General features: G+C 35.9%; 1 protein-coding gene across 1 annotated transcript in view; it reads left to right on the top strand.

Moving 5' to 3' along the window:
• Nucleotides 1-14,685, top strand: part of LOC101003002 (EGF-like and EMI domain-containing protein 1) — a 559,121-nt gene that overhangs the window by 441,513 nt on the left and 102,923 nt on the right. The window contains exon 4 of the mRNA XM_021934676.2: nucleotides 3,026-3,148. Coding sequence (XP_021790368.1) covers nucleotides 3,026-3,148 — 123 coding nt within the window. The remainder of the gene's footprint in view (nucleotides 1-3,025; nucleotides 3,149-14,685) is intronic.

Genomic DNA, 14,685 nt, shown 5'->3' with positions numbered 1-14,685 from the left:
AAATCTATGCCCACTTTTATCTTTGGAATGGACTCAGTGATTTTTCTTATTTTCACTAACTTTGTTTCTTTTGTCAGAAAACTATTGAAGTTTGGTGGGTGAGTCAAGGGAGGTAGTCATACTATATTGTTTTCTTTAAAATTTGTTTTCATTACGTAAGTAACAACTGGATAACTTTTTCTTGTAAAACATTAGAACATCATAGATATGACTAAATCATTTTGTCCAACATAGCCCCATGCATACCCTGCACTAAACCCATTTGAATACATTTTCTCCCCCCTCAGAAGTAGCATCCTTTAAGACATTTTCAATGTATTTACATATATATGGCACATTGCAATAACTCTTGAGAATGGCAAAATCATTTGTGATCTAAAGCTTAATATGCTCGAAAATTAAGAGTTGTACTTATGTCTGTCACTGATGGACATTTGGGTTGATTCCAAGTCTTTGCTATTGTGAATAGTGCTGCAATAAACATACGTGTGCATGTGTCTTTATAGCAGCATGATTTAAAATCCTTTGGGTATATACTCAGTAATGGGATGGCTGGGTCATATGGTACTTCTAAGAAAATGTGGCACATATACACCATGGAATACTATGCAGCCATAAAAAAGGATGAGTTTGTGTCCTTTGTAGGGACATGGATGCAGCTGGAAACCATCATTCTCAGCAAACTATCACAAGAACAGAAAACCAAACACCGCATGTTCTCACTCATAGGTGGGAACTGAACAATGAGATCACTTGGACTCGGGAAGGGGAACACCACACACCGGGGCCTATCATGGGGGTGGGGAGAAGGATTGCATTGGGAGTTATACCTGATGTAAATGATGAGTTGATGGGTGCTGACGAGTTGATGGGTGCAGCACACCAACATGGCACAAGTATACATATGTAACAAACCTGCACGTTAAGCATATGTACCCCAGAACTTAAAGTATAATAATAATAATAAAAAAGAGTTGTACTTATGTCTAAAATTTTAAAACCTGGGAAGGATATCTAATTCGGGGTTTAACAGAATTAAGGTTCAAAATTGTATCTTAACTCCACAGAATAATACCCTAAAGTCAGAAAGATAAAAATTTAGCCAGCATAAATATTGAACCCTGCATAAAAATACAAGTAACACATAGAGAATTCTGGTTTAACATTAGTTTATATGAAAAAGACCTAGAGGTTGGTTATCACAGACTCAAAACGTAATAAAAATCCTAGCACTTTGAGGCCGGGCGCGGTGGCTCAAGCCTGTAATCCCAGCACTTTGGGAGGCCGAGACGGGCGGATCACAAGGTCAGGAGATCGAGACCAGCCTGGCTAAATACGGTGAAACCCCGTCTCTACTAAAAAATACAAAAAACTAGCCGGGTGAGGTGGCGGCGCCTGTAGTCCCAGCTACTCGGGAGGCTGAGGCAGGAGAATGGCGTAGACCCGGGAGGCGGAGCTTGCAGTGAGCTGAGATGCGGCCACTGCACTCCAGCCTGGGCGACAGAGTGAGACTCCGTCTCAAAGAAAAAAAAAAAAAAAAAAAAAATCCTAGCACTTTGAAAAGTCAATAATTCTTATCTTTAAAATAAGATTCCTTTGAAAATATCAGCAATTATACCAGAATATCTACTTTTTAAAGGAAAATACTAAATTGTGTAAAATAGTGAGAACTAGTAGTTTTTAAGTATCAGATTTATTTGATGACTTATATCTTCTTTGTATATATTTTGTCTCCTTTATTAAAAAAATTCAATGCCAAGTAAAAGAAAACTCTTTTGCTTCCCTTAGGTCATATCCTCTAGTCTTTATTACAGTACAAAGCACTCATTACAGATCATAGGATTTTAGCCTGAAAAGGTGCTATGAGTCATTGCAATAGTAATACTTCTCCATTTTGATGTCTTCTTGAATAAGGATCTTGCCCTATGGAATTTATGCTGCTTGTTGTAATGCTGATTGTCTAGTAGATTGACTATATTTTAGTGAAGAATGTTCATTCCTAATATTCTTGCTGGAATATCTGAGATTGGGAGCAGGGAAAACTATCTATTAGCAGGCATTCTATCCATTAGACACATGCGTTGCTATGCTAAATCTCCACCTTTCTGAAAGATGATTATTTCTTTGAAACTTGTCAAAAGTCATAGGTTTTTATTTAAAAATAAATCCCCAAACAAGAGCATTTAGAATTTCTTTATCCACCAGCTACCTGAAAATACCTCCCTAGGTTTACGGCTGTCTTCTTTTTGTGATTTTAGATACACAAGTACTGATTACGCAGGGCACAAGGAAGTGTAGCTTCTGAGAGAGAAATTGATTTTTCTTTTCGAAACAGAAGATGAACATCATAATTCATTTATCATGACCTTGGCTGATCTTAAGACATAGGTGATCATGAATCTTGACCTCTTTCTATTTTTTTCTAAAATTAAAGTAACCACCCATATAAACATGGTATTTCTGAAAATGGCATCTTGAGTGAGAAGGAAGAAGCTGAATCAGTGACACAAATGTATATTTTTAAGAACACCAAACCATGGTTTCATTTTAATTTATCTGTCTCTGCCCTGATGTTCATCATAGCACATGAGAAGGAGATTCAAGGTCTTGACTCTATTACTGGCTTTATTCAGCAGTGCCAGACCAATAATAGGTGTTTATCTACTAGCGTGTGTTGCTCCTGATAGAGTAGCTTATTGTAATTCTCCCCTCCAGTTTTCCTTCCCCAAGGAAATACCTATATCTCAGATCTGTCTAATTAACCAATATTTGAAGAATAGAAAATTATGAGCAATCCCTATGCTCATCATTGATGGGCTTTAAAAAGCTCAATAAAGTTTCTAGGTACATTTTCTTGTTTACACGATGAAACAAAATGGATCAAATAAGCAAAGATTTGTGGCAACAGAGCTGGTGCCTTTGTACAATATAACACATACTGTGTATCAAAGAAATATTGTGCCACTTCTTCGAAGCTGACATTGGAATGACATTGTAATCCTGACCATCTGTCTTCCTCCTCTAGATGTCGATGAATGTGCGGTGGTGAATGGAGGCTGCCAGCAGCGGTGTATTAACACTCTGGGCACCTTCCACTGGGAATGTGATACGGGATGGAGACTGCACGCTGACGAATGCACCTGCATAAGTGAGTAAATATTAGAACCAGCTTGAAGCCGTTTTCAGTGAAAATCGACCTGCCCATGTAGAGGCAGGAAGGAAAGGTTTTTCTATTGTAAAAATATCTATAGAAGCTGACAGTTTTTAGTACAATTCTATCCCTTAGGATTTTTTTAAAAAGATATTTTGCTATTAAAAGACTACCAGACAAAAAATGAGGAAGGAGATATAGAAATTAACATTCACAAGCAAACCTTGAATCCCCAAATATGTGAATATTTCTGTAACATATAATTTCTACCATATACAGTAGAGTACACATTTGTTAGTTGTTGCTTATATACAAGCACAGCATAGAACTACAATAAAGTGAAGATACTGGGCCATTATAATTACTGGCAACAATGTCACTCATTTTAGACTAGACAGAACTAGACTCGGAACACCCTGATTAGAATTCAAGCCCCAGCAAAATTACAGCAGATTATATGCCAAGGATATTAGGATTGTTCAAGCACAGTCAAAACTACACACATGAAATCTGAAATTCTGTATGCTCATTGTGCATCAAAATTTCTTAATACTAGTTGGGGGTGGTAGGATTATTTTTGTCTTTGTATTTTTCTGAATTTTCTAAACTTCTTAAAATGGGCATATGGCACTTTCATAAACAGAAAAAAACAATAAACTTTAAAAATGCTATGTTTCCTGTATGACTTGTAAATGTTCCTTGTTGTTTTAACTGAAGTAATTTATATAAATTTTTTTTTCATTAAGTGATGATTCTCAGATCACATAAAAATGCATTCTAACTTCATCTCCAGGTCCCTTTTGAAAATATTTATATTAAAAAAGTAGCACTTTGTACAGCACAATTTAATTGCTGGCTTTTTGTTTATATGGTTTGTTAACTAGTTCATCCATACAAAATTGTTAGTATCTTATAATGTAGTATATAATTATGAAACTTGGAATTGAAATCAACCAATTTCAACTAGCTGTTTAACATATACACCTCCTTCTTCTTCTTAGCATATCTTTTGAGAAATAAAAAAAAAAATGGCAATGCAAACAGGTAAAGATGTCCTATTCATAGATCTGATTTTGATATAAGAAAACAGGTTCTGAGAGAAAAAGAAAAAACATTCTTGAATTCAAGTGAAGATACAAACAAAAGTCATATCCTAGGCTTCAAGGAGCTCAATATCATAATGATTATATTGATAGCAAACACAGGTTGGGGGACATTAATATATGCATATTTAAATCAAAACAACCCTTTCTTGTTGTGGGATTACTGGTTTTAGCTGGAAGAATCCCTTTCCATCCTCATTTCCAATCTGCAAAGTCTCCAGCTGGTAACGTCTTTAAACTGCCACTATAACTTCTCTCAATCACAAAATACATAGGAGCAGCAGGATTATTTATACATGCAGATGGGATATTTATCAGTAAAAGATTACCTGGTAAATTTTAGTTTCTGATATAAAAATTTTTTGCAAAGCAGTGATTTATATTAATCTACAATATCTAGTCTTTGTGATAAGGCAAAATAAACACTCTAGTCACCAACTAAATTGTGTTTATAGGTATAATTAATTTGGCAATTCCTAGTTATTTCTTAGTAAAATCATTAAATTCTTCCCTTGTTCCTTTCCATCAGTGTCCTTGAATTTTTCAGTTTTTTTAAGGACATCAGGTCAAAAGTGGAATTGGACAAGGATATTGTAGGTTATCCTTTCTATTTCTATTCCTTAAAAGCTGATCATTATTGTACATATACATGGGCACTATGATAATAGCTTGCTTGCAGCTCCATATGCTGATCTCCTTATGCAGAATCTTAACATGGGGAAAAATTAAATTTATATATGCATACTGATACACATATACATCTCCCATTACGTGTGTGTGTATGTATATATATACACACACACACATATATATATATATATAGAGAGAGAGAGAGAGAGAGAATTAAGCTAATAAGAAAGGGAGATTTCGTGACTGCCATCATTTAAAGTGTTTAACCCCTCGATATCATTCTACAGAAGTTACTGGACTAAAAGCCCAGCACTTGACCCTTGAAAAAATTTTGATGCCCTTTCCACTTAATACACTGAAGTTTTGGTTTCAAAGGGTGGGCTTAAGAATTTCAGCTGACACAGTTTACATTTACAGCAGTCTTTTTAAAAGGAGCCCAACAACAACTAAAGCACGTTATATTGAAATATACATAATGTGTAAGATTAAGAACAATAACGATTTGCTTATTTGTTCTGAAAGAAAGGGTTTATTGCAAAGAATTGACTTTCAGGCTGGTCTGTATTCTGGGCTATCTTGTAAAAGGGGTAAGGTTTTTTTTTACTTTAATTTATTTATCTATTTTTGAAATTTCAACTTTTATTTTTGATTCATGGGGTACATGTGCAGGTTTGTAACATGGGAATACTGTGTGATGCTAAGGTTTGGGTTGCAATTGATCCATCACTCAGGCAGTGAGCATAGTACTCAACAGGTAGTTTTTCAACTCTTCCCCTCAACAAGTAGTTCCCCATGTCTATTGTTCCCATCCTTATGTCCAAGTGCATTCACTGTTTAGCTCCCACTTATGAGTGAAAAATATGTGATATTTGGTACTCTGTTTCTGTATTAATTCACTTAGGATAATGGCCTCCAGCTACATCCATGTTACTGCAAAGGATATGGTTTTGTTCTTTTACATGGCTGCATAGTATTCCATGGTGTATATGTACCACATTTTCTTTATGCGGCCCACCGCTGATGGGCATCTGGGTTGATTTCATGTCTTTGCTATTGTGAATACTGCTGCCATGAACATTCGAGTGAACATATCTTTTTGGTTGGAGAATTTCATTTCCTTTGGGTGTATACCCAGTAATGGGATTGCTGGGTCGAATGGTAGTCCTACGTTTAATTGAGATATCTCCAAACTGCTCTCCACTAATAGTGATATTTTTTAAAAAACGAAATCATTAAATTGTCTCACATTCCCTTTGAGATTTTTTGCCTGGTAGAAAGCTGAATATGGTGGTTGGTGTTTAATAGGAGATTGTAATAGATGGAAGTTTATTATGATTCACAATAGCATCACAGAGAAGAAGATAAAGTTATGAAATGTTGTGATTTTGCCACATTAGAGTACTTGAAATTAAGTGCCTCCATTTCTTCCTTCCTCTTTTCCTTCTTTTCTTTCCTTTTCCCCATTCTGCTTACTAGTCATAGGATGAGACTAGTGTGACTTTTTGAGTTACAACCTCTGGTGCTTTTTGTACCTTATCTTAATCAAAACTACAATAAAGTAAACTCTCCACACACAGACACAGAGTTTCAGATGGCTTCATTTCAAAAGGGTCTTCTTTCTCAGGGCTGTGCTCTTGTGGTGGTGTGTGTGTGGTGCTGACCAGTCAGCCTCCGTCAGAACAATCAAGCAGCACAGAGTGGTGTAAGGGAAGGAGTCCATGGCAGCTAGCTAAGGTGGCAGGAAGTATGAGTGCACAGGGCACGTGGCTCACCATACAAGCTGCTTGGACTGCTGATACAATGGGATCATAATAAATCTGGGGCTCTTGGTTTAGTGGACCGCAGTTCGAACCCATGGATTTGTCTGCAAATTTTTGGAATGCGCCATTGCTTTGGAGGCCAGGGCCTTTCCTCAGATTCTTTAAGATGTCTATGGCACCCCCAAAATACCCCACATATATTTTTGTCATTATGATGACACTTCTTAAAAAGTATATAGGAGAAGGATCTCATGACATTGTTATATCATGATATTGTCTCTTGATACTGTCATATAGTTTGATGCAAAACTGTGCAGTGAATGCTTCTCTCAACAGCTTTCTTTATAATGGGATTTGAGACTTGGAGCCTCAGTCCCTGTCTTTGAGAAGCACTGCCCCTGACCCACTGTCATTTCTCCTGAAACACAGCATCAGGAAAACCAGCCTGAAGGGATGCCCCACGTGTGAGGAGCATCATAGCAAGTGAAAGTAGCTGCACTTTGTTGATGGAAGGGTGCAGACACAGCATGGGGAAGCAGACAAAAGTGGAATTCTTGTCACATTTGCTTTGCTATTGGTGTTCTCCCTTAGCATGCATATTATGGAATCATTTTTATATTTTTAAATTTTCTTTTATGTGGAGAGCAGCAGTTTAAAGGATGGAAAATAGATTTTAGCAATCATCAGAAAGACAGAGAAATTTATGTTCAGATTAGTGAACACTGAATCTCATCTATGTGGTCTAGGGACTGTGGCACAATAAAATTCAAGTTGGCATGTGACCTTAAGCAAGTCATTTAATCTCTCTACGCCCTGACTACCTCCTGTGCAAAACAGAAATTGGACAAATGGGCTTAAAATTCATCACTAAGGTGTTATAATTTTATAGTTTCTAAAATTACTAGTTCATTATAAATCATCTGCTAACTTGAATCTTTAAAACTTCTACTGAATCAGGCATAAGTATTTTATAGAGCTCTAATTTTATTTAAAAAGTGTTGAAATAACTCAGACTCTATTATAGAGTATAAGCATAAAAGTAGTGTGAGAATTTTGTGATCTAGTTTAATAAAAATGAATGAGTAACTTGTACGTTTTTCTTGGAAAAAAAAAATTGGGTGCTTTGGTTACAATACTGTTTTCCATATCACAGAATAATATCTGGAGGGGGCCCAAGGATTATGGTAGTCCAATTTCCTATCTTAGAGATAGAAAGTCTGAGAGAGAAAGAGATCAAGTAAGTAAATTACTGTGAGAAAGGAAAATTTAGTCTTCAGGAAATCCTGGCTAATCTCACTCCTGATCCTATGACCTCAAATAACTTCTGTTCAATTTTGTTTTGTTTTGTTTTGTTTTGAGAGGGTCTCTCTCTGTCACCCAAGTTGGAGTGCAATGATGTGATTTTTGCTCACTGCAGTCTCCCCTTCCTGGGCTCAAATGATTCTCCTGCCTCAGCCTCCCAAGCACTTGGGACCACAAGCACGCAACACCATGCCTGACTAATTTTTGTATTTTTAGTAGAGATAAGATTTCACCATGTTGGTCAGACTGGTCTCAAACTCCTGGCCTCATATGATCTGCCTGTCTCATCTGTTCAATATGTTTTAAAAGACTAAGATTAATCATGAAAGCACTGCTAAAATAAATTCTTACATTACATTTTAGTAAACACAGCTAAGTGTTAAAACAATGTATTTTTAAGGTAGCTATTGAAGAAATAAATCTACTTTTTATCATCTATTGTCATTTCAGTCTTATCACTTATCTCCTAGATTTCTGTGATATGCTCCAACAAAACCTGGCTACTCTCAGTTCTCTAAGTAAGTCATACCCTTTTCTGCTTCTGCACTTTGCTTTACTCTTAGCCTAGAAATTAGCTCACCCCCAAGTCTCTGCCTATCAAAACTACACTTACTATGTTCCATGTCAAATGACCTGTAATTCCTTCTCTGATTACGACTGCCAAAGGCATTCTTTTTATCTGAAATATCAAGCAATTTTATTTGTGTTGGTTTAATAATACATCATAATATATAGACTTATAAATGTATAATTGGGTTTCAGACTAAATGAAAGACACCGATGACCTTTTAATTGTCAACTTTAAGTGGAATCTGTTCCATTCTCTTCGTGATAGCTGTTAACCACTAATTTTTCTAAATCTTCCTTTTGAGTTCATGACAGTGCAATTTTCACTTTCAATTGCTGCTTCTCTGTACTTTCACTCCGGTTACCAGGGTTCTGACTTGGAGTTATCATCTGTGTCTCTCCTCTGTTCTCCTTTATTCACCCTTCCTCTAGTCTATCTTCATTTTACTCTTCTATTTTTATACATAATACTTGCAAAATAGTTAGAATATTCCCTTGCACATTGTATTACTTAAATATAACCTATTAGAATATAAAAAATACAATGACTTCACCCAGATGGATTTGCTTATTAGAGAAAACTTAAAGTTGTTCTGTTCCAGTATTTCTAGCTTTTGAAACGTTGCTGATATTCTCCTTTACAAAACACATTGTCTTTCGATAGTTGTTAAATGGTGGGTTTTTCATGGTTGAGAGGCAGGGGCTAGTAGATATAGCTAAATATGAGAAGTAATGGTAATGTAGACTAAACTGCTTTTATTATTAGAGGATGTTTCTTACGAGCCAGGAATTACATGCTAAAATAATTTATATTACCCATATTTTCAGTATTTAACTGTGTAGTTTACATTTTAAGTAACTTGTAAGGTTTTGGCTATAATTTGATATACCTCACAAAATCTTTCTTGAATTTTTATTTTTAATAACAACCTTGTGAAACATGCTCAGCTCAGATCTCCATTCATAATCATATTCTTTCCTTGATGTATTTGCTGAAATTGGCCTTCCCAGAGGGATGAAATAATTAAATGATTCAAAGTTTTAATGCTTGCATAGTTCTCTTACTGCTCTTTCATGACTTCAGTACATAGGTTTATTAACATCTGCATTCATTAAAAAAACAAGTGGAATCTGATGTCTGCATAGAGAAACCTTAGATAAAGAACATTTTAATTACTTCAGTCTCTGATACAAGAATTGTTTATTTCCAGTTGCAGGGAATGATTAGGATCTGTTTTTGTTCAATGGTCTTCTTTTAGAAGTCCAATGTGCTATTCATTGCACAATGGAACCCCGTGACCCCTTTTCAGTCTCACTAAATTAAAAAAAAGAAGAAAGATGACCTAGAAAATATAATCTAAAGATTTTAGATATTTTGTTTGTGGTCAAGTGTGAAACATGGTGCAGTCAATGTGATACTTTAATGATAATTGAGCAGAAGTTGGGGGGCAAGGAGAGGGTAGGTGTTCAAGCAAGAGCTTGTTTAAAATAAAGATGTCCTTACTAAAACTTTGAGCTTGAATACATTTTCTTATATCAGATTTTTATGAGTTTTACATGTTAAAATAATGCTAATTTTAAAAAAAGATTGAGAAAACTATTAGATGTGGTGGTCTTCACACAATGAGTTCTTTTGTTTTTGATCTCAGTGTTCTGATCACTGATGTCTCAGTTTTATTTGATAAGAGGAAGGATTCTTTCCAGGGAATGCAAAGAGATTGCCCTCAAATAGGATATGAAAGAGGTTAAAGACTTTCATTGTAACTACCTTTCAATTAGTTGCATTATTTATGAAGACAAATTAGAAACAGAATTCATTTCAGATGACAGCTGATGTCTTGAATAGGGCCATGTCAGGTAAAAAAAAATTGTTTAGTTTGTCAGATTGATGGCATCTCTCCATCATTATCAGATTCATCACCCTCTCAAGATTAAGCACTTTTGTGTGGTAGATGATAAATTTAATTCCCAAAAGTTAAATTTAAGGAACATTTTTTATCTGCCCGTCTCATTCTCAATCTGTGGCCTTAGGGAAAAATCGTGAACTTAAGTTTTTCATCCAGAGCATTGAATGTTAACCCAGTTTAGTAACTTTTTACAACTACTTGAGTTTCAGGAACACATTCAGAAATCTTCCCTTTTTTTCTGTAGTTTTTGTACAATTAGGAGACTCAGGAAGGTAAGACTGACAATTTTAGATAAAGACAGACTGAGGTTTGAATCTGACTGTATCACATAAGAGTTGTGTGATCTTGGCCCAGTTACTTAGTGTCCCTGATTTTCAGAGTCCGTATCATCTCTATGTCTATGTGAATATCTATATCTACTAAAATCAGGATAATAATTCACAAAAATCATATTGTACATTGTGAAAGAGCACATACCTTATAAAGAAGAATATATATGTAACATACTATAATGGTCACCCATGGGGAATGGGGAAGATTGAGAGTGGGCTCTGGGGTTAAAAGTGAACAAATAAGAGAGGCTCTTAAAAGGACCAGGGAGTGATAAGGAATGTCTTTGTGGTGTGATGAACTCCACCTTCTGTATTGGAGATTACAACAAGACAAAATAATGAAATGTTTGCATAGTGGTCTTCACATTTGGTAACTGCCTTTTTGTACTTCTTTCTCTTTATGTGACAAGTATCTTTACATGTCTTCCTTCAGAATAATTTTTTTTTTTTTTTTTGAGACGGAGTCTCGCTCTGTAGCCCAGGCTGGAGTGCAGTGGCCGGATCTCAGCTCACTGCAAGCTCCGCCTCCCGGGTTTACGCCATTCTCCTGCCTCAGCCTTCCCGAGTAGCTGGGACTACAAGCGCCCCCCACCGCGCCCGGCTAGTTTTTTGTATTTTTTAGTAGAGACGGGGTTTCACCGTGTTCGCCAGGATAGTCTCGATCTCCTGACCTCGTGATCCGCCCGTCTCGGCCTCCCAAAGTGCTGGGATTACAGGCTTGAGCCACCGCGCCCGGCCACCAGAATAATTTTTAAGATATTTTTCTAGTTCCTTTTATAAAATATATGGCATTAAATGATAAAACTCTAATATTAAGCACTATTTAATTTTGTTTTCTTGTGTTTCCTAAGTAATCCCATGGTGCATTATAGAATGCTTAACATATAGCATAAACTTACATGTGAAGAGATTAAAGTGGTAACTGACACACAGTGAATGCTCAATAAATGGTAGCTTAGATTAATGACTTATGTATCTACTCCCACATTATTTCTCACAACCCGAGCACCCATTCAATACAGAGATACTGAGAATGGGAGATTCTTCATTGCATGCCACTAGAAATCCAAGACTTTAGCTTTAAATTATTCATTCATGAAAATATACTATGGAATTTAGGACTGAGAGAAAAATGCTAATCTGAAAACAGTATATCTTGGGGAAAAAGTTCCCCCTCTTTCAGAATAACAATGTTAACTTTACCACATAGTTTTTGTTTATTTATTTATTTTTAGTTTTTTTATATTTTAATTTTCTTGGGTATGTAGTAGGTATATATATTTATGGGGTACGTGACATGTTTTGATACAGGCAAACAATGTGAGATAAGCACATCATGGAGAATGGGGCATCCATCCTCTCAAGCATTTATCCTTTGAGTTACAGACAATCCAATTATGCTCTTTAAGTTATTTAAACATGTACAATTAAGTTATTATTGATTATAGTCACCCTGTTATGCTATCAAATAATAGGTCTTATTCATTCTTTCTGTACCACCCATCCCCACCTCCCCACCTCAGCCTTGCACTACCCTTGCCAGCCTCTGGTAACCATCTTCCTCCTCTCTGTGTCCATGAGTTCAATTGTTTTGATTTTTAGATCCCACAGATAAGTGAGAACATGCAACATTTATCTTTTTGTGCCTGGTTTATTTCACGTAACACAGTGGTCTCCAGTTCTATCCATATTGTTGCAAATGAATGGATCTCACTATTTTTTACGGCTGAAGAGCACTTCATTGTGTACATGAATCACGTTTTATTTATCTATGCATCTGTTGATGGACATTTAGGTTGCTTCCACATCTTATATATTGTAAACAGGACTGCAACAAATATAGGAGTGCAGATATCTCTTTGATACACCGATTTCCTTTACTTTGGGTATATACCAGCAGAAGGATTGCTGGATCATATTGTAGTTCAATTTTTAGTTTTAGTTTAGTTTTTTTTTTTTTTTGAGGAACCTCTGAACTATTCTCCATAGTTGTTGTATGAATTTATATTCCCACCATCAGTGTACAAGGGTTCCCTTTTCTCCACATCCTCGCCAGCATTAGTTACTGCCTGTCTTTTGAATAAAAGCTATTTTTAACTAGGATTAGATGATATCTCATTGTAGTTTTGATTTGCATTCTTCTGATGATCAACTTTACCACATAGTTTTTATATATACAAGGTGTTACGCTTTGAGCTAACGACATAACTGCTTAATAACTCAGCTTCTCCATATATAAGATGACAGTTGAGGAAAAGTAACAATACAAGTGAAATATTTAATTCAGTGTCTGACACAGAGCAAGCAAGTGAAAAATACTAGGTAATATTATTAGTGTAGTTCCACACCTTGGAACTTGGCTATAGCCATAGAACTAAGTAAAATTATGAAGGTTCAGAAACTATAAGTATGAATTTGCTTTGGTGATCACATTACTTCTATTAGGCATTTTTGTTAGTAGTTGCTATGGTGTGAATGTTTGTGATCCTAGTATTCATATGTTGAAATCCTGACCCCCAAGTTTATAGTATTTTGAGGTGGGAACATTTAGGAGTTGATTAAGTCACCAGGGTAGAATCCTCATGAATGGCTTTAGTGCCATTATAAAAAAAGAGGCCTGCGGGAGCTTGTTTATCCCTTCCACCGTATGGGGACACAGCAAGAAGGTACAATCTACAAAAAAGAGGTAACCTTAGCAGACACCCAATCAGCCAGTGCCTTCATCTTGGACTTCTCATCCTCTAGAACTGTGAAAAAATATTTATAAGCTGCCCAGTCTATAGTATTTTGATATAGCAGCCAAACAGACAAAGATAGTAGATTTTTAAAGCATACATTCACTGACTGTTTTAACAATCAATCCCCCCTTTATATATTTTTTTTGAGTTTTAGAGCAATATTCACAACTATATTTTGAATGTATAGTAATATATTCCCATTCTCATTTATCCCTGGGTTGAAGATTTATATCTCCCTTTTTCCAAAAGCACTGGAGGCAGCAAGCTACAGGAAGCTTATGCATTTTTACAGGATACGAAGTGCAGAAAGACATTAAACATAAAATAGTATTGCCTACATCTAAAAGAAGCAGAAGGAATAAGTGCTTGCAAATAGCAGATATGAGCAGAAAACTTAAATCCAAATTTAGTATCCCAATTTAGCTTCTAGCTACTGACAATACAAGAATAACATGATTTCAGAGTTTGCATTTTTCTGACACAAGTCATAGAGACATCTTTTTGGGGGGGTGGGGGGAGAATTCAGTGATTTCATAATCTATTACTGCATACACATATTTTATTTTGCAGAGAAAATAGAAATTTTTAGCTAATGTACCTCCCAACTTTTACTCCCACCCAGAACTTTAAAATTAACTCTAAGCTCTGCCTTAATTTGCTCTTCGCTCTGAGGAAAAAGTGCTTCTGCTGTAATTTCAGGCTAATCTTCCCACCTCTGGATAGTATCTCATCTGCCCTCCTCCTTAGACCATGGCTCCATTACATGCTTCTTTTCCCTCTATCATCTTCTTTATCTCTATCTTAAAATAAAACTTCTCTCTAAAACTAGTTTTGCCAAGGTTATTGATAAATTATACACTGTTAAATTCAAGGAGTACTTTTCATACCTTATTTTGCTTAATATCTTGAAAGTGATTATCTTGCCTTCTATCATAGTCTGTTTTCTGCTGCTATAACAACACACCAGAGATGGTGTAATTTATAAAGAACAGAAGTTTATTTAGCTCTCAGTTCTGGAGGCTGGAAAGTCCAAGAACATGGCACCAGCATCTGGCAATGGTCATCCCATGGCAGAGGGCAGAAGTGAGCATGTAAGGCAGAGAGCGAATGGGGACCCAACTTATCTTTTTATCAGAAGCCCATTGCTGTAATAATGGCATTCATCCATTTATGAAGGCAGAGATCTTATAACCTA

This window comes from Papio anubis, chromosome 2 (assembly GCF_008728515.1).
Source record: "Papio anubis isolate 15944 chromosome 2, Panubis1.0, whole genome shotgun sequence".
NCBI classification, from domain to species: Eukaryota; Metazoa; Chordata; class Mammalia; order Primates; family Cercopithecidae; genus Papio; species Papio anubis.
The sequence above is the reverse complement of the archived record's forward strand: the minus strand, read 5'-3'. Positions and strand labels throughout refer to the sequence as shown.